Source organism: Lepidochelys olivacea (assembly GCF_965140295.1).
Source record: "Lepidochelys olivacea isolate rLepOli2 genome assembly, chromosome: 20".
Lineage (NCBI taxonomy): Eukaryota > Metazoa > Chordata > Testudines > Cheloniidae > Lepidochelys > Lepidochelys olivacea.
The window spans coordinates 3,156,469-3,174,523 of record NC_140430.1 but is presented as its reverse complement, the minus strand read 5'-3'; the positions used below and the strand labels follow the sequence as shown (position 1 = coordinate 3,174,523).

The following is an 18,055-nucleotide window of genomic DNA, read 5'->3' as shown; positions in this document are numbered from 1 at the left end:
AGCCCGGACTTCCCCAGGGAAGCCTCCAACCTCAGAATCCAGCCCCCGGAGAAGCATCAGGGCAGCCGAGGTCTGCAGGAGCACATCAGCTTGGGTACAGCTTTCCCCTCAATCCCTGCCACCGAACGAGCATCACCCCAGACACAGCATTTGATCAGTCAGCAACTCAAATTCCACAGCCCAATGACCAACCCTCCAATAAATAAAACCGCCCTGCCTACGCAAAGCAAGGGAAGGTTTAAACTTTCATGTAGAACAGCAGTTCTCAACCGGGGGTACACATACCCTGGGGGTGTGCAGAGGTCTTCCAGGGGGTTCATCAACTCATCTAGATCAGGGGGTGGCAAGCAGGGCAACTGCCCTGGGTCCCACGCTAAGGGGGGCCCCCCACAAAGCGAATTTACATGCTTCCGGGGGGCAGCAGCCTGGAAAGGTTGAGAATCACTGACGCAGAGGATTATAAATACAACCAGAATTTTTTTATGTGGTGGTTTAACCTTAACCCGGGCACTTGATGCCTCTTCAATTTGAGGCCAAGATTTTCAAAAAGAGACCAGCGATCTGAGGTGCCCAAAACTGGGGATTTCAGAGCGGCGCGTCAAACTGCACCAAGCGTTTGCTCTCGGGGAAGCAAGCCCTTTGGAAAGGTCTCAAGCTGAGCACTGCAAAAAAAAAAAAAAAAAAAACACACAGAGGTCCCCGGAACCAGGAGTCACTTAGGAGAAAATCTTGACCTGGCTTCATATGGATCTGCAGTTAATTCAACCTCGTTAGGCGCAGCTAATGGCGCACGAGGAGGGGCTGACAGCTGGGAAACCAAAGAGACTAACGAAAGAGGGCTCATTAACAGGTAAAATGCTATGCCTATTCTTGGCACGAAAAAAGCAAAAAGACACACTCAACTGTTCATCAGATACAACGAGCGGCCGCTCAAATCGGTTATTCAATGAGCATCCAGGGCCCGGCTCTCACCCGTCTAACACAACCCCTGTGGACAGAGCTCTCCACTGCATCGAATAAATAGACTAGATTGAGGGGTTTCAGAGCTCTGGATACATTAAAACAACAATTTGCCTGGCAATCCACTGCAAACAAAACCAGCCCAGAATTCAGCGCAGGCCCTGGCCAGAGCAGCCACATCGTGTGGTCCACACGGCCCCCAACAGACTGACGTTACAGCTTTGAATGAAGCAGCAAATTCAAAAGGAAACGAGTTTTCCGAAGCAAAACGGATTGTTTTTTATTTCAACTTAATGATGCATGATGTTTAAAAGTGAACGACTGAACCCCCACCCCACCCCCACCCCATGCCTTTGCTTAGGCAGGTGCTGTGCAAACTGGAGACCGTAAATATCCATTTCAGATTTTCATTGTCCTCCCCAGGTGTTGCTCCGGATAAGCAGCATCTTTTAGCGAGCTCGTTAGTTAATCCAATTAAAGATGCAACTGGAAAGGCAGGAAGGTTCTCCTTTATTGTGTGCAATTCATGCGTGTCCATCCTTTGCACCCGATTTTAAATTTACAAAAACAAAAAAACTTGCCCCGCGCCCCTCCCCCATGCTTCTGGAGGCCGGGACCCTCTTTTGTTCTGTTTGCTGGGGTGCCTGGCACAGTGGGGTCCTGCTCCAAAACTGGGGGCTCCTAGCCTCTAACCTAGCTGCATTCATTTGAAGGAAGGACTTCAGGCTGACTACCACTTAAGCCGGTGTTTCACTCTAAACACGCGAGTAGCAGCCCTAGGAAATCAACGTGTTTGCGGGACTGGAGTCGGGCTGTTCGATTTCTCTGGCGAAGAGGTAGGCTGTAATCTATATTTAGCATAAGAAACGGCCGGGCGCACGGGAGAAGGAATCCTTATGCAATGGGATAGGACCCAGCAAGCCAGCTCTGGAAACCAACCCACCTTACTTATTTATTTTTTAAGAGGAGGCAGGGAACAAAAAAACCAACAAGTTTTAGCTGAATTGTAACATCGAAAGTATTTGCTGCTGCCTGGAGCCAGCTGCCAAGGTACATTAACCATAAGTGACTGAAAAGTTAAGTCAACAGCAAAAACGGACCTGTAAATAGCTCGGCATTCATCTTGTACCAGCTTGTGCAAAAAACAAATGGTCGCAAGTTGCAAAGAGATCATCTCAATGCACTTCTTTGGAGGAAATCTACAACAAACACAATTCAGCAGGTCAATAACCCTCTCCAAGGTTTCGGGATGCCCCACCAACACAGGAGCAGGGCATCGCAAAATCTTTCCAGTAGTTATCCTCACAACTCCCCCGTGCAACAGGGCTATTATATCCCGTTTTATAGATGGGGAAACTGAGGCACAGAGCGGCTAACTTGAATTGCCACAGGGAGTCTGCGGTGAACTGAATAAGGTTTGGAGTCCCAGGCTAAACTCTCCTTGGAGCAGGGAGTGTTTTTTCATTTTGTGTCTGTAAAGCACCTACCCACACTGGGCCCTGGTCTGGGACCGGAGCTGCAAAGTGCTCCCAGAATACACCCAATAAATAATGCACCATGCCCAGCATGACGGGGTGCTGGTCCAGAACTGGAGTTCCCCCACACCGCTACTGAGGTACAGGTCACCACCACGGGGCCAGCCTGCCTCTCAGACACAGCCAGGTAGCTCTATGGAAAATACACAGCTGCCCGTTTATTGGGTTGGGGCAGGACTAGAACCCAGATCTCTCCATTCCTCCCCAACCCTCTGCCGTGGAGCCAGAGAGATTCTGCACTGGGAGTGGGTCTGACACGCAGGAGGGGACAGAGATCAGCTCACTCAAAGCACGACCATCTTGTCTGTTCCGCTGACGACGTTCTGCACTTGCAGACTGATTCAACTGAGCCCCTGCAGAGCCCGACCCTGCCAGCCCCAGAGAGTGTACAGGGAACTATTGTGCGCTGGCGGGGCTGCGTATGTCTGACTGCCCCCTCTTGGAAAGAGTCGGAATTGCTCAACTGTGTGTCACGGCCCTACACTGCTCACGGGGATTCTCCATTTCAGGGCAACAGGGACACAAATTCCACGGCCATCTCCACAGGGGGCTCCAAATAAGCCCAGCATTCAAAATAGTGGGCTGCGAACTGCCAGAGGACCATGGCTTCTGTTATGCTACTTGGCCCATCTGTGAAGGTGAAATCAATAGCAAGCATCCCAGTGTTGCTGTTCGGCCTCATTCTTCCTACATACAATCCAAGGCAAACCTGAGAATGGTCCCCAGAGGTCCCAAATCCATGTCCCCCTCCCTGTTCTATCCACTCAGACAAAAGCTTCCTCCGACACTTCTTATTAAACAGAGCACTCAGCAGGGTGCAAAACAGATCTATGTATTTCTGCATCTCCCCTCCCCTATAGTGTTAGGGCAAACCACTGCCCCGCTTTGTGCCTCAGTTTCCCCTCCGTGGGGGGCAAGGACTGTCTCTCACTCTGTGCCCGTGCAGCGCCCAGCAGGACAGATCCCCACTCTCAACAGAGGCTACTGCAATGTACCTTAATAATAAGAATACTACAAAGAAAGACAGCCCCCTCCTGAAGACCTGGAGGGATAAGCCAGAGGACAGCCTTGCCCTGCAGGGCAGCATGCGAGGCTAGCTCGTGCATGTCTCCGACGCAGTCCGCACCCCGGGCTTTGCACGGCAAGCTAACTTCCAGGGCGTGATGAACGAAATGGGAAGGGGTCCCTTTGGTGCTGGGAGCTCCAGGCCCAGGGAAAGGAGGAAGGCACACAGAGACATGAGCCATTGGTGGGGTCTCGGCTGGCCAATCAAGGCACTGCACCCTGTCTCAGGCACACAGAGATCTAAGATCTTCCGTCCTCTGCGGCAAGCAAAGCAGCCTGATGCATGCTCTTGCCAGCAGACAACAGCCCAGTGAGCATCTGGGGAGGGGCAGGTTCGTGCCCCGAGCCATGGAGGCTCCTGGTTAACAGGGCGGGTTGGGAAGCCGTCGCTGGAATCTCTAAACGCCGATTTTCTCTCCAGCCCGCCTCAGTCTCTGGAGAATTTCGCTTCGGGCCCAAAATGCCAGCTCCTCAGATGGAGTAAACCCACGCCAGATGGGGGAGCTGCCCCGGTTTCCACCAGCCCAGGACTGGGCCCCCCCGATTTTCCAAATATGGGAAATCCAAACACAACGCCCATACAGGCACGAAAAGAAAAAACAGCACCGAGCGCCCATCGTGGCAGCTGGCGACAGAACTCCCCCACTGAGGCAGAGCCCCCCAGCCCCAGAAAGGCCAGTGGCAGAAACAATCCAGCGCCACCGATTCCCAATGCCATTGCACTTGCAAGGTGGGCACAGAGGCAACCCGGCTGCATGGATAAATGAGCAGCCTAGGGAAGACACGTAGCGGGGAGTGAGAGACCGACCTCGTGCCAGTGAGCAGCTGCTAACTTCACTGGAAGCTCAGCCCTGGACGGGGCAGTGTGACTCAACCCGCCCCCGTCCCCAAACACACAGCTCAAGGCCGGCCCATGGGCGCAAGGGAGTAGCGGACGCATCCCAGTATAGCTGCTCCATGGCAAGCCAGCCTTGCATTCCTGCCAGGGCAGGGCTGCGTTTTCACACAGCCTGTAACACATCCTGCCCACGGCTCTGGCTGCCTGCGGTTCTTCCTCCTCCCACGTCGGTGAAAATTCAGCCCTTGTGCAACCAGTGGTGAAAGCCTAGTGCACGAGAGTGAATTGCAGCCTGCAGCTTAAACCTTTTGCCAGTCAGAGCATCCATTCAAGAGATACCGTCCGTCTATAGGGTCGGGGGAAATTCTTGCAGAGGCAGAAGTGAGGAAGGATGCTCGGTGGCTAGGGTGTGGCAGATCTCGGTTTCACGTCCAGCTGTAACCCAGGCTCCTTGAACGATCCTGAGCCTCTGCTCTCTGCCATGGGGACAGCAGCACCGCCCTGCCTCCCCGCAGGTTCTGGGGATAAATACACTGCGGACTGGATGCTGCTCAGAGGTGCCTGGTATCGGGGACCAAACGGGCCCCACAGAGCCGTGGTTTTCAACCAGGCGTCCACAGACTAGGTCTAAGGATTTCCGAAGGGCTCGGCATTGCCACGCACAAACATTTAGAGGTCTGCAAATGAAAAAAAGGTTAAAAAACCGCTGCCAGAAATAGATCCCACCCAACCCCACTTTGGGCTCTGGCAAATATTCCCTCGCGGCCATTCGAGACAGGAGAGGGAGACCCGGTAGGATTACTGTCTACTAGCTCTTCCCATCAGTAGATCTCCCAGTGCTTTACAGAGCAAGTCAGGAGCGTTATTCCCCATTTCTCAGGCTGGGAAACCGAGAGACGGAGCGGGGACGCGACTTGCCCCAGGTCACCTCGCAGGCCAGAGCCACAAATAGAACCCGGCTTTTCTGAGCTCTATCCCAGTGTTTGTGCTACTATGCACCGCTGCCTTCCCAAGAGGCCATCTGTCAGCAAGAGCAAGTTACACCCCTTTCCAGACCCTCCCCACTACACAGCCAGCATCTGTGTCGGTAATAGAGGGCACAGGACAATGGTCAATTCAATTATCCACCGGTCAGAGGAAAAACCAGAGCCTGCAAAGGTTACTTCACTGATCCTTTGTGCCACTGGCATCTTCGAATTGTAATCGCTTTCACGACGATAACAGAGGGGCGCTCTTGATTCAACAGAACTTTGCATCCGTCTGCTCTCTCCCTCCATCCTCTTTCCTGACCGGCTAAATACAGAGCTCCCCCCGGACTCCAGGATCAACTCGAAACAGGAAACACTAAAATAAACAGGATGACATTCGAATCGGCAAACAAGTGGCAACGGGTTTATGCTGTGACCGACTGGAATGAGAGCAAGCGGAGAGATGGCGCACTGCATGGAAGAAAGGGGATTCTTTGGGGATCGGTTTATCACCAGAGAACCACAGAAAGCAGAGAGAGAAGCTCTCTGTTAGGTCGGCTAGCCTCATCTGCCTGCCACTGTAGGACGGTTCCCCTCTGCATTTTGTCCAGCCAGGTTTGAAACATCCCCAAGCGATGAGGATTCCCTCCGGAGACAATCCCGCAGGCTCCGAGAGGCCTACGTACATTCCCCCTTTGTTAATTTCATCCTGGTTCCCCAGTAACCCTTTGCACCAGGTTAACAATACTTAACACGCCTCATCATCAAAGCCCTTGGCAAAAAAAATCACCCTCATCGCACCAAGGAGTGAGGGGCATTAACCCACGTTCACAAGTGAATAAAGAGAGGCATAGAAAAGGCGTGATGAGACTCTGGGGCAAAGTGAATCAGCATAGTTGGCGGCGAGGAGAACCCAGGAGTCCGGGATCCTAGTCCCAAGTGCAAATTTCTCGACTTTCTTAGTCCACGACCACCATGAGGCCAACGAGATCAGGGCGGGGCGCAATACAAACAGGGCCGTTCCCTGCCCCTGGGGCTAATGAAAGCGCCACACAATGAAGAGGGAAAGTGGCATGAAACTGGCTCCATCAGAAGCACCGCATGGTGCAAAAAGTAAACGCTCTGGAAAATCACCCCTCATCTCTGTCTTGCCTAGCGATCGCAGGTGCTACACTCAACAGCAAGTTCATTCTCAGCACGATTATTATGTTGACCGGGTGCCTTTAAAATTTTTACTTCTAATATCGATTATTTCTATTACAATAGCGCCTAGACCCCAACCAAGGCCGGGGGGAGGAGGGGGAGGCTGCTGGACACACAGACAGCAAGAGACAGTCCCCTGCCCTGAAGCGCTTACAGGCTAAACAGACAAGACAGAGGTATGGCGGGAGGGGAAACTGAGGCACGGAGCAGGCAAAGTCACCTAGGGAACCTGTGGCAGAGACAGTATTTGAACCCAGCTCCAAGTCCCACCCCACTTAAATCACGAAGGTGCCCTTCCCCCGAGAACACTGCAGAATATTATAACAGCCGATTCACAGCTCTGGTTTGCTCACGACTTATCACCCCCCTCCTCTTTCCTAAGAGATCACAGAGTCACACGTCTCTCGCCTGTAACACCGTCACAGGCCTTGTGTTAACTCGTGAGCCGCAATGCTCTCGCATTCTGTATTCTACCGCCAGAAGGCAGCGAGGGCAGGTCCACGGCACACGGGAGCTTCGTGGATTCTCTCCCCTTTTAACATAAAAGGGGGTCGGGACGATATTTCTTTTTTTCACAGCCCAAAGTTGCAAACTGCATCAGAAGCCCGGATGGAGGGAATTTAAAGAGAAGATCAGCATTCAGGGGATTTCGCAACTCTCTCCCACGATGCAGAGATTTTCGCTCTTGCACAAGGGCCTAGCCTCTGCGGCCCCCAGAAAGCTGCGATCTCATGAAAGGTTTTGCAACGAGATGGCCCAAGACTTTCATCTTCTCTTGCACAATTCATTCTGTAGCTCGGCTACCAGGAGCCGGCGGCGAAAGCAGCTGCTGCTACCTGGAACATCCCCGTTCTGAGGAAGGGTGGATTCCCGGCTAGCACCCACAACTGGAACCACGTGTTCAGCTCCCCCACCCCCGAGACACGTAAATAAGGGCCAGATTTTCAGAACGCTCCGTGTGGATACTTCTAGCCAGGTTCACACGACAGGCTTTGGGAATGCCGCTCACGGCAAAATCCAGACCCTCGTCTCTCCAGGAAGAAAAGGAGGACTTGTGGCACCTTAGAGACTAACCAATTTATTTGAGCATGAGCTTTCGTGAGCTACAGCTCACTTCACTGGATGCATCCGATGAAGTGAGCTGTAGCTCACGAAAGCTCATGCTCAAATAAATTGGTTAGTCTCTAAGGTGCCACAAGTCCTCCTGTTCTTTTTGCGAATACAGACTAACACGGCTGCTCCTCTGAAACCCGTCTCTCCAGGGTCCTTCTCAGCTGTGCCATGGGAGAGAAAGGAAGGGCTGCTTGCAGTACGAGGCGTCTGTGGCAGGGACCATCTCTTGCTCCCCGTCTGTTCAGCGCCTGGCGCAACGGGGCCGTGATCTCAGCCGGCATTTGCAAGCGCAACTGTTTTCTCGGCCCAGCCTGCCTTGCATCCAAACCCAGAAGCAATTTTGTCCCCCCCAGAATTATCAGTCAGCTTATCCTGCTTCAATTAATCCGCTCCGGGCTGTTCCAGGAGGAGCGACCCCGCTTTAAGGCTTATGTGGACGCAACCATATTTCGAATTACCTGTCTTGCTCCAGGCCGTGCTCCTAGCGCTATCCCACGATGCACCGCTGCACACCTGGATGAGCCTGGCTGGTTATGTCTGTTTGGCTCCTCCCGGCCTCCATAGCTTGCCTCTCACGCGGGAAATCTCGGTTCAAAGGTTTGGCCTAGCCCGGCAGCGAGCTCCAGCAACGTTCCCCCTACCCCACTCAAAGCCCAGCTGATTCTGCTCTCCCGCCATCCACGTTCCGTGAGAGAACACGGGACACAGCTCGGAGAGGACAGGAGGGCTCAGGGGATAGAGCAGGAAGGGGCTGGGGAACAGGACGCCTGGGTTCTATTCCCAGCGTGCTGAAAGACAAGTCAGGACTCCTGGGTTCTAGCCACATGCCGATTTCTTTTATAGCACTTTCATCAGTAGATCACAACGCACAGTTATCAAAACATTGTCCCCCCTTCCAGCGGACGGGGACAGAACTGAGCCAATCGCTCAAGGTCACACGGGCAGTTGATAAGTGGAACAGGGAACTGAACCCGGGTCACCCACTTCCTAAGCCAAGGAGCTAACCACTGGGCCATCCCTACCCTCCAGCTCCGTCCCCAAAGCCAGATTCTACACCACTTGGCTGCAGGTTCCCTCTTAGCCCGACAAAAAGCCCAAGGAGTTCAGCGGGTGTTGAAACAAAGACAGGGCAGGCAATAAACACTTCCCTCTTTATCCCTCCGCAGCAAGAGACGGGCTGGCCAGTGGGCGTGGGAGGGTGAAGGGTGGCATGGCAGAGGCTCAGCGCCAGGGCAGGGAAGGAGTTTTCCTCGATGCGCTCGGCTCCGGGAAGCCAGGACTCAGCCATTTCATTTTGAAAAGCTGCCACTCCAGAGGAACAAGCCCTTTGAAACCAGCCTTCCCGGCGCAGTCACGTGTATTCCGCTAGCACCAACCGAGATCAGAACCCCATCACCCCAGGTGCTACGCAGACACAGAGTAAGGGGCAACCCCTCACCCAAAGAGCTCAAGGGCTGGGGGGGGAGCGGGGGGAACTGAGGCACGAAAGGGTAAGGAAGTTGCCTGAGGTCCCACAGCAGGGAAGCGGCAGAGCTGGGAACAGAACCAACACCAGCCCGCCCTCCTGCAGGATAGAGGTGGGTGACCTCTCTCTGCTAAATCAAGACATCCTCCTCCTGAACACTCCCGCTGCTGGCTGACGAATGCATCTAAGCACCCAGCCACCAGCTGCAACCAGGTGAAAATCCCGAAGGAAGCGGCACCCAGCCAGGACCAGCCACAGAACAGCTCTAGCTGGCTGAAAAGAGGAACCCAGTTAAGGTTACAGAAGTGAGCCGATTGCCCTCAGCAAAGGAGGTTCCAGGTGCCAAGGGATCTGATGCACAAGGAAACAGACTGAGCTGGCCGTCTTTTTCATCACTCTTCGGAAAGAGCAGCCAGGGCAGGAGTTTCCTTTTGCTTCCTAGCTTGTGAACTCCGCAGAATCCAGAAAAGGCATAAAAAGAGGGGAGAGAAAGAGCCAGAAATGGAAAGAGGGGGTGGGGGGAACAGGTGGCAAGAAAAAACAGGACTCCACTCATTCACTAGGGACTTCGCTACTGATCTTACAAGGAAGGGGCCCAGATACAACGGTGACGGGCGGCAGGACAAAACCCCAACGGAGACAGACTTGCAAAGGCTGATGCTTGGCCCTTCCGTGGGCGCACGAACAGGGAGGGAGCTACGCGCACACGTCACAGTAGGCACTTTGCAGGGTCAGGGTCTGACTGCAAGCTCCATGGCTCTCTTCCATGCATACAGGGCTAGTAAAAGGGGGCCCTGATCCTGGCCTCAAAGCTACCTGGAGAGGGGAGGAGAAATGAGAGAGGACGGAGGAGGAACGGAAGGAAGGAGCCGATGGAATTTCCTCCTACAGAAGATGACTTGAGACCCCAGAGTTTGGCGGGGAGCAGCTCACGTCCACATCCCATTGGGGTACTTGATGGGAAGACGCACCGTGCTGCCAACTTGCCCAGAGCAGGAGGGAGAACTGCCTTTGAAAACAGGTCCCTCCTGGAATTTCCAGGGGGATTGACCTCTGTCCCCATTAGCACACCTCCAACCTGCCCAAAAATCCAAGGGGGCACGGGGTGGCGTATTGCATCCGCAGGCAACTGCAACACCTGCTGGAAAGAACGCAGCTCCACGGCACCTGAGCCAAACACACACACCCCCGCCCCGAGCGCTTGTGAGTCAGAGCCCATGGGAAATCAGTGGCTTGGAATAAACAGAATGCATCTGAACCCCACCCAGGGGTTAACGACACAACAAGTGCAGAGGGGATGACTTATTAAGCCACTGGCCAGTCTGCTGGGGCCAGAGGCTAGCTGGGTTTGTGCTTTCAGCTGCCAGGGGCAAATCCTCCAGCTACGCAGTAGGAGATATTCTGGGCACTTCAACCGAGTCCTGTCCTGCCCCCTGGTTTTCAGAGTGCGCCAGGCACCTGCCCCCCGGGAAATCAGACCCCATTCAGGAGTCTCAAGCTGGGGTTGGCCCCAAAATTGCAGCATCCCAAAAGCACTCGTCGCTTTGGAAAAAAATCTGGACCTTAAATCTCCTTATGCCTCAGTTCCTGCTCTGTGAACAGGGTTTAGAATTCCTTCCTTTCTCCCCCAGCTCAGACTGCCAGCACTTCAGGACAGAGACCCCCCTCACCGCGCTCGGTGCTGGATGGGCACAACGGGGCCTCGCCTCAGCTGGCTGCCGTAACCCACAGAATAGCTCTGAACTCTCCCCCCCACAACTGTTCCAGATCCTGGTGCTTTACCTCCGCTGAACCTGGGGTGGCTCTCAGAGCGTCAATTATGGCCTGGCATGCAAAAACACGTCCTGGTAAATACACAGCCCCAGTGGAGCATGCATGCACCACCCAGGGCTTGTCCACACTGGCAATTCACAGCGCTGCAACGGTCTCGCTCGGGGTGTGAAAAAACACCCCCCTCCCCCGAGTGCAGCACGTTTCAGAGCTGTAGGTAGACAGTGCCCCAGTGCGGGGAACCGCGCCCCTCGCGGAGGTGGCTTTTTAGACGACTCGGAGAGTGTAGACTAGCCCCCAGATGGAACTGATGAGATGCACCAGACCACCAAAGCATCAGGAGCAGCGACACCAGCCTTTTTGACCACAGCTATTTCCGATCTCTACCAAACGGTTCCACAAAGGGCCGAGATTTCAGCCTGGCGACCTAGGCAAACCAAGCCGGGCTTCTCAGGACAGGGGGCCGGGAAGGATTCCAATGACAGACACAGACTAGAGGCTCGAAAAAGCCATTCCCTCAGCACATCAACTGGACTTTGTCCCCCTAACGTGCCCTAGAGCAAGAGTCCAAGACAGGGTGTCAGCCGCCAAACAGAACCGTTTCCCAGACCAACTCTTGGCAAAAAAAAAAAAAAAAAAAGGCAGGCCCACTGTGTAAAACACAGGAGTCAGGACTCCTGGGTTCCATCCACAGCTCTGGGAGGGGGGCTGGGTCTAAAGGGGGGACTGGGAGGCAGGGCTCCTGGGTTCTATCCTTGGCTCTGAGAGTGGGACCTAGTGGTTAGGGTAGGGGCCTGTGGCAATCAGGACTCCTGGGTTCAATTCACAGCTCTGGAAAAGGGGATGTGGGTTAGTAGTTAAAGCAAGAGAACTGGGAGTCGTTATGCCTGGATTCCATCCCCGGCTCCGAGAGGGGAATGGGGTCTAGTGGTTAGCGCAGCCGCAGGCCCGAGCAGCAGGACTCCCGGGTTCTACTCCCCACCGGCCCCCTGAAGGCACTGCCGTGCACTGCACAAGAGCAGGGTGTCCCAAGAGCTCCAGACCCGGCAGAGGGCTCCGTTATGCTCTGGAGCTTGCAAAAGCCTTTCCTCCTAAACCGCCCAGCTCCCGTTTTCCCACCGCTGAGCCCTCATCCCATGCAACCAGCTTGCGGCCGTTCCGCCATACATTTCTGCCCAGGGAGATAAATGCATTGGGCCCATTCACTCCTTTTGGTGCAAAGCCCTGCACTGAAGTCCAGGGCAGTTCTGCACAGGTCAGGATCCCTGGGGCTAGCTCATCCTTTCACAGGGGAGACGTGGTTAGGTGAGGCCAGAGTGCTTCCCAAAGCGACCCACACTACATGCAGCCCTCGGATTACAGAGGCAGGCAGTGTGACTACAAGGGAGACAGTGACCTGGGACTCTGGAGAACCAGGTCTGGCTCACCTTCCACTGTTCGCCCCTTTACCTCATCGTGCCTCAGTTTCCCCACCTGTAAAATGGGGATAAGGATATCGACCTCTTTTCTAAGGTACTTTGAGATTCATGGGAGAAAAGCAGCAGGTAAGAGCTAGTTAGTAGAAGGGCCACAATTCTTTCTCTTCATATTCCCTTTGCCCACACCCCACCAGCCGCACGTCCCCTCCTCTGCCGTACTGAGGCATGGCCTTTGGTTGCAAGCTCAAGCACCCAATGCCAAATCCTTATCAGCGCAGAATGCGTAATAAACCCCCAGTTTCATGCAATGTTCATGCCAGCAGTAACTAAGGGCTTGGCTCCCCAGGGAAACAGACACATGGCTCTCACTCCTCCCCTGTAGCTATGTCAGTCAGTTTCAGTCACGCTGAGAGAGGATCCTTGCACTGAAAACACAGCCAGCCCCAGTATTCATTGAGGGCCCAGTTCTGTGCTGGTTCCCACCCAGCACAATCCCGTTCACTTCACTGGGCCTGCCGAGTGGAAAATACTGGATTTGGAGCTCTGGCATTTATTTTCACACCATCCAGTCAGGCTGAATTCTAATCATTCAGAAGGCAGATTTGGGGTTCGCAGCCAGGGAACTGCGGGTTTGATCCCCAGCTCAGTTACTAACCCCCTGGGCAAGCCACTGCCTCTCTCTGGGCCTGAGTGCCCTCCTGTAAAGTCTGGGGTGATAAATCTTCCTCTGTCCATGTGTAAAACAATTATAAATTGCCCCATTCCCTGGGGGAGCGGACAGCAGAAAAACACAACACCTCAACCCTCAAAACAGCTCTTGGTCTTTCCTTTCCACAATGGCAACGGGCACTATGATTTTGGGAGAGGGCTGCACTAGAAGAACATTGCACAGTTAGCAGAGAAGTGCGTTTTTCAAGCAAAAAAAAAAAAAGAGGCAAAATTAAATCAAATGCATTAAAGTCAGAGGCTCTGGGCAGCTTCTCTCTGCTGTTAGCTCTGCGTTTGGCCAATTCTACCACCCTTTCCAAGGGCCACTTGCTAACGTTCCCAGCGTGCAGATGGGATACAGCAAAAAAATGAGACTGCCCTGCTTAAAACAAAACAAGCCAGTTGTCTAGACGAGAAGGTAAGGACGGACGATCCGCTCAGGAAATACTTTCTCTCCCCAGGATCCTTACCCTGTCCTTGCCAGGACAATCACAGGCCACAAAAACGGAATTTTTGACACTTCAGAATCTGAGCCTGCAAGACCTGAAGTCATGACTCATGCAACATGGAAGGAACCAATCCATTTTATGGAGCAAACTGACAGGTTTGGCTTATTTATTCCTTCCAGCCATGCTTATTTGCAAGCCTCCCGCTTTTCTATTAGAACTTTGATTCCAGGCAAAAAATATTAGCGATTTAAAAGAAAAAAGGTGGGGATTTAAAATTCTTTCCTGGCAGTGATTTTCCAGGAGACAAGACTCAAGGTGGGGAGGGAGGACACAGTTCCCTGGAGATCTCAGATTTTTTTCTTCTGCCACTCAAGTTAAATATGACAGGCGCACGCTTCCTCAATTCTACGCTTCGCCATGCCCAACTTCCATGTCAGCCGAGCAAAGAAACCGACCCCTTCGCCCTGCTAGGGCCGCGGCTGGTTTTTTCAGAGGGTTCTTGCATTATCCCCCCTCTCGCCAAGAAACTCCTGCTTTTTTCAGAGACCAGCACCGTTAACCTCTACCTTGCTGCCTCTGGTATATGCCATGTCACGCTTCAGCAGTGCACTGCAGTCTCTGTCGCTTGGAGGAGGGGAGGAAAAACATAGCATTGATTTTGCAGATGCCGTGTGGAATGTAGATTCCTGCACAATTCAGTTGCTCTCTGATGATCCACACCAAGATCCATCAGATTTAGCCCAGAGCAACAGAGCTTTTAAATGCATCTTTAGGAGAACCAATTAAATATTGATATCCCCCCCCCCTTTTTTTTAATTGCATCTAGTTGTGGATTCTACCCTGTATCCTCACCTCCCTAGAGCAGCTGCTCAGGGCCAAAAGGAATGAGTTACATTTTCCACCACCTGCAAAGAAACCAGACTTGGGATAGAACCAGAAGGCCAATGATGCAGATACCATTGGATCAAGCGAGACTGCAATCCAGAAGAGATCAGACACGCAAGAGCTCACTGAAGTCAGTCCGCACCGCCGCCTGGATTTATGGAAACCAGAAAGGAAACAGCCAAAGCAGTTGTGTAGGAAACACACAGCAACCATTTCTATGAAAGAACAGCGCAAGCCACAGATCACCAAGGATCCAAATACCAGCGCAACCAGGAGTTTTTCCACACATCCCTTTGCCCTCCATATTTTTTGTAAAAAACAGCTACCGCCCGCCGTTCATGCACATTTTGAAGCATCGTCATGTTTTCTCCGGGCATAAGTTGTTGCAGGAGTGCATTTTTTCCCTAATTGAAGGGAAAGTCCCTACAAAATACAGAGCGAGGGGGGCAGCATTTGCAAAGCAAGGTGTCCACTCAAGGGGGTATCCTCCGATTGAAGAGACTGACATATGCCATGGAGTCCTGGCAGGAGTTTACCCTGAGTTTAGAATTTAAAAAAAAAAGTCCATAAACAAGTTGAAGGTACAGAACCCCACAGGCAGTAAAAGCAAGAGACAGAGAGAAGGGGGGGGGGAGGGCTCAATATTGTTGTGCCAGATGGAAATCGCAGACAGTCTGCAGAATGCACACACGTAAGACCCCTCTTTCTCCCCCACCCACAAGGGGGGATCCAGGAATGGACCAGAAGTGTAGGGCTTTGTTTCAAAGGTGGGGGGGGGGATCATGCAAACTGCAAAACAATATAGCAAAATCCCCAAGCCCAACCACACCCCCTTCAGCTTCAGCCTGTGCCCCAAGAAACACCCCCAAAGAAATGCGGGGCACCAGAGAGGGGCTGAGTGGGGAGAGCCGGTGGCAAGCGGGGCCACCGCTCAGACTAGTCCAAACGGCTTCCCCTGGACGCTCCAAACATCCCTAGGATGGAAGAAAGGCAGAAGCATGAAAGAGATTGGGGGGGGGGGTGTTAAAGGGTGCAAAGAGGGAGAGACTTCAACTCACCGTCAAGGGCAGAGATGGGCCCGATCCCGGCCAGCGTGTGCAAAAATCCCAACGAGATCAGCAGGGTCGCCGCCAGCACCTCTGCCCTGCGGGCCAGCATGGCTGGGCGAGCCGGGCTCTCGCTAGACACGGCCGGGCGGGCTCGCAGCCGCTTCACCTCCTCTCCTGCGCTCCGTCTCCCCTTCCTCCACGGGGGGGGGAGTGCTCAGCCCTTCCACCACCATCCAACACAAATAGGGGAAGGAGGAAAGAGCCGCCCCCCCCTCCTCCTTCCCCGCCTCCTCCCCCAGCCCGGGAGGGGAGAGCGGCCAGCAGCAGCAGCAGGAGCAAGGCTGGGGAAAGGACGGGGGGGGGGGTCTCAGCCCTGCTTTGCAAGGAGAGGGGTTTGCATTTGCAGCAGGACCCAGCGGCAGCCCCCCCCGTGCAATGGGCTCAGCGCGAGGCAGGGCAAGGGCAGCGACCCCCCGCGGCTTTTGGGGCGGGGGGGGCACGGGGGGGTCCCCTCCGGCTCCAGAGAGAGGCGGCGGCTCCGGCCCCTCCCGGCTGGCGGGGGCAGCGACGGGGGACACGCTGCTCTTTCTGCTGCTGCCGCCTGATGGAGCTCGCGCCGCCTCTGCCCGCCTGACGTCATGGGCTCCCGGGGAGGGGGGGGGCTACGCGGCACCCGGCTCCCGCGCATGCGCCTCCCGTTGCCCCCTGGCTCCCTGCTGGAAGCGGGGGGGGACGCGCTTTTGCAAAGCCCTGCCTCCAGCCTGGGCCTAGGGGGGAGGGGCGCCGGCCGAGCTGAGCCGCCTGCCTGCGGGGGGGGGGGTGTGCAGGTGCATGCAAACCAGCCCCCACCCCATTGCATGCACCGGGAGGGGCCATTCCCCTGCAGCTCCCCCCCCATCCATTGAAATAGCCCCGGTTCCTTTGCTAGAGAAGGGTGCACCTGCATGCAAACCAGCGTTGCAAGAGCAGCCCCCCCCAAAAAAAAAAGCAGGGGGGGACACCAGCCACCCAGCCCCTCATTGTAGTGGACCCCCTCCGTTGCCAGAGAGCCTGGGGAGACTCCTCAGAGGCAGTCCGCTGCCAGGGAGCCATGCACCAGGAAAGCCCCTGTGCAGGAATCTGGAACCCGCTCACTGCCAGAGCAGCTCCCCCCACTGCAAAAGCAGGGTGCAGGCCCTGGTTAAATTTGGGCCAGAGCTTCCAGAGCCTGAGCCCCTGGCGCCTCTAGGCTTGGCAGTTCATAGCCCCGGCACATCTCAGCTTGCCATGTCAGTGATGCAAGTGCAAAAAAACGACTTCAGCCCCAGAACTTAATTGCTTGACCCCCGGTACCCCTCTCATTACAAATTGAGCACTGGGTGCATATGCCTGAGAGTCACCCACCCCCTCATTGCAATAGCAGCCTTCCATTGCAAGAGAAGGGAGCACTTGCATGCAAACCAGTTGCCCTTTACTGCAATAGGCCCCCGCTCTGCAAGCAGATCTATGCATAGCAGCTACCCCGTCATTGAACTCGTATCCTTTCATTTCAAGAAGGAGATGCCTGTGTATGCTAGTCAGCTTCCCCACACATCGCAAGAAGGAGAGACACATGCATGCAAACGAGTTCTTGACCATTGCAATAATATGCACACCCTTGCAAGTGAGAGATGCTTGTATTTGCAAAGCACACACACACAGAGCTGTACGAGATATGCATTGATAGAGGTCTATAAAATCATGAGTGGTGTGGAGAAAAGGAATAAGGAAAAGTGATTTACTTGTTCCCATAATATAAGAACTAGGGGCCACCAAATGAAATTAATGGGCAGCAGATTTAAAACAAATAAAAGGAAGTTCTTCTTCACTCAGTGCACATTCAACCTGTGGAACTCCTTGCCTGAGGAGGTTGCGAAGGCTAGGACTATAACAGGGTTTAAAAGAGAACTGGATAAATTCATGGCGGTTAAGTCCATTAATGGCTATTAGCCAGGATGGGTAAGGAAAGAGATCACTTGATCATTACCTCTTCGGTTCACTCCCTCTTGGGCACCTGGCATTGGCCACTGTCTGTAGGTAGACAGGATACTGGGCTGAATGGACCTTTGGTCTGACCCAGTCTGGCCATTCTTATGTTCAAACCAGCCCCACCCCCACAATTGCAATAAGGAGATGCATGTTCACGCTAACCAACGCCCCAAGCCACCGGTCCCTTCCCTTCCCCTCCCCGATGGCATAAAGGAAATACAAATGCATACGCATGCGTTGGAACTGTTGGATTCTACTGCAGTCATTGGGCTGTTACTGTATTTACATTTGCGGTTTGGTGAATAGGGGCCTGTCAGCAAAAAAAAAAAAAAAAGAAAGGCAGGAGAAAAAGACTAGATCAAGCTAAGCCACTTCTCAGTGAACACTTGAGAGTTGCTAAAAGATGGTGCCGGGACAGAAAAAGACCAGGGATCCCAGGAGAGCAGAAGATCTAAGGTAGGTGTAGAAAGGAACAGACTCTCAAGAGAGGCGGGGTACGAGTCCTTGTTTGAGGGAACCCAGACAGGGGCACAGGCTGTGTCCACACCTGGAGCTAGGGCTGCGATTCCCAGCTCATGTCAACAAGTTAGCGCACTAAAACCACAACTGTAGCCGCAGTAGC

At 53.8% G+C, this 18,055-nt stretch overlaps 1 protein-coding gene across 2 annotated transcripts in view; it reads right to left on the bottom strand.

Moving 5' to 3' along the window:
- Positions 1-15,955, bottom strand: part of LRP1 (LDL receptor related protein 1) — a 180,609-nt gene extending 164,654 nt beyond the window's left edge. Inside the window, exon 1 of one of the 2 annotated variants that reach the window (XM_084610262.1) lies at positions 15,436-15,955. In XM_084610262.1, coding sequence (XP_084466388.1) covers positions 15,436-15,535 — 100 coding nt within the window. In that variant the 5' untranslated portion in view covers positions 15,536-15,955. The remainder of the gene's footprint in view (positions 1-15,435) is intronic. The other variant, XM_084610263.1, reaches the window with a different exon arrangement.
- Positions 15,956-18,055: the final 2,100 nt, after the last annotated feature.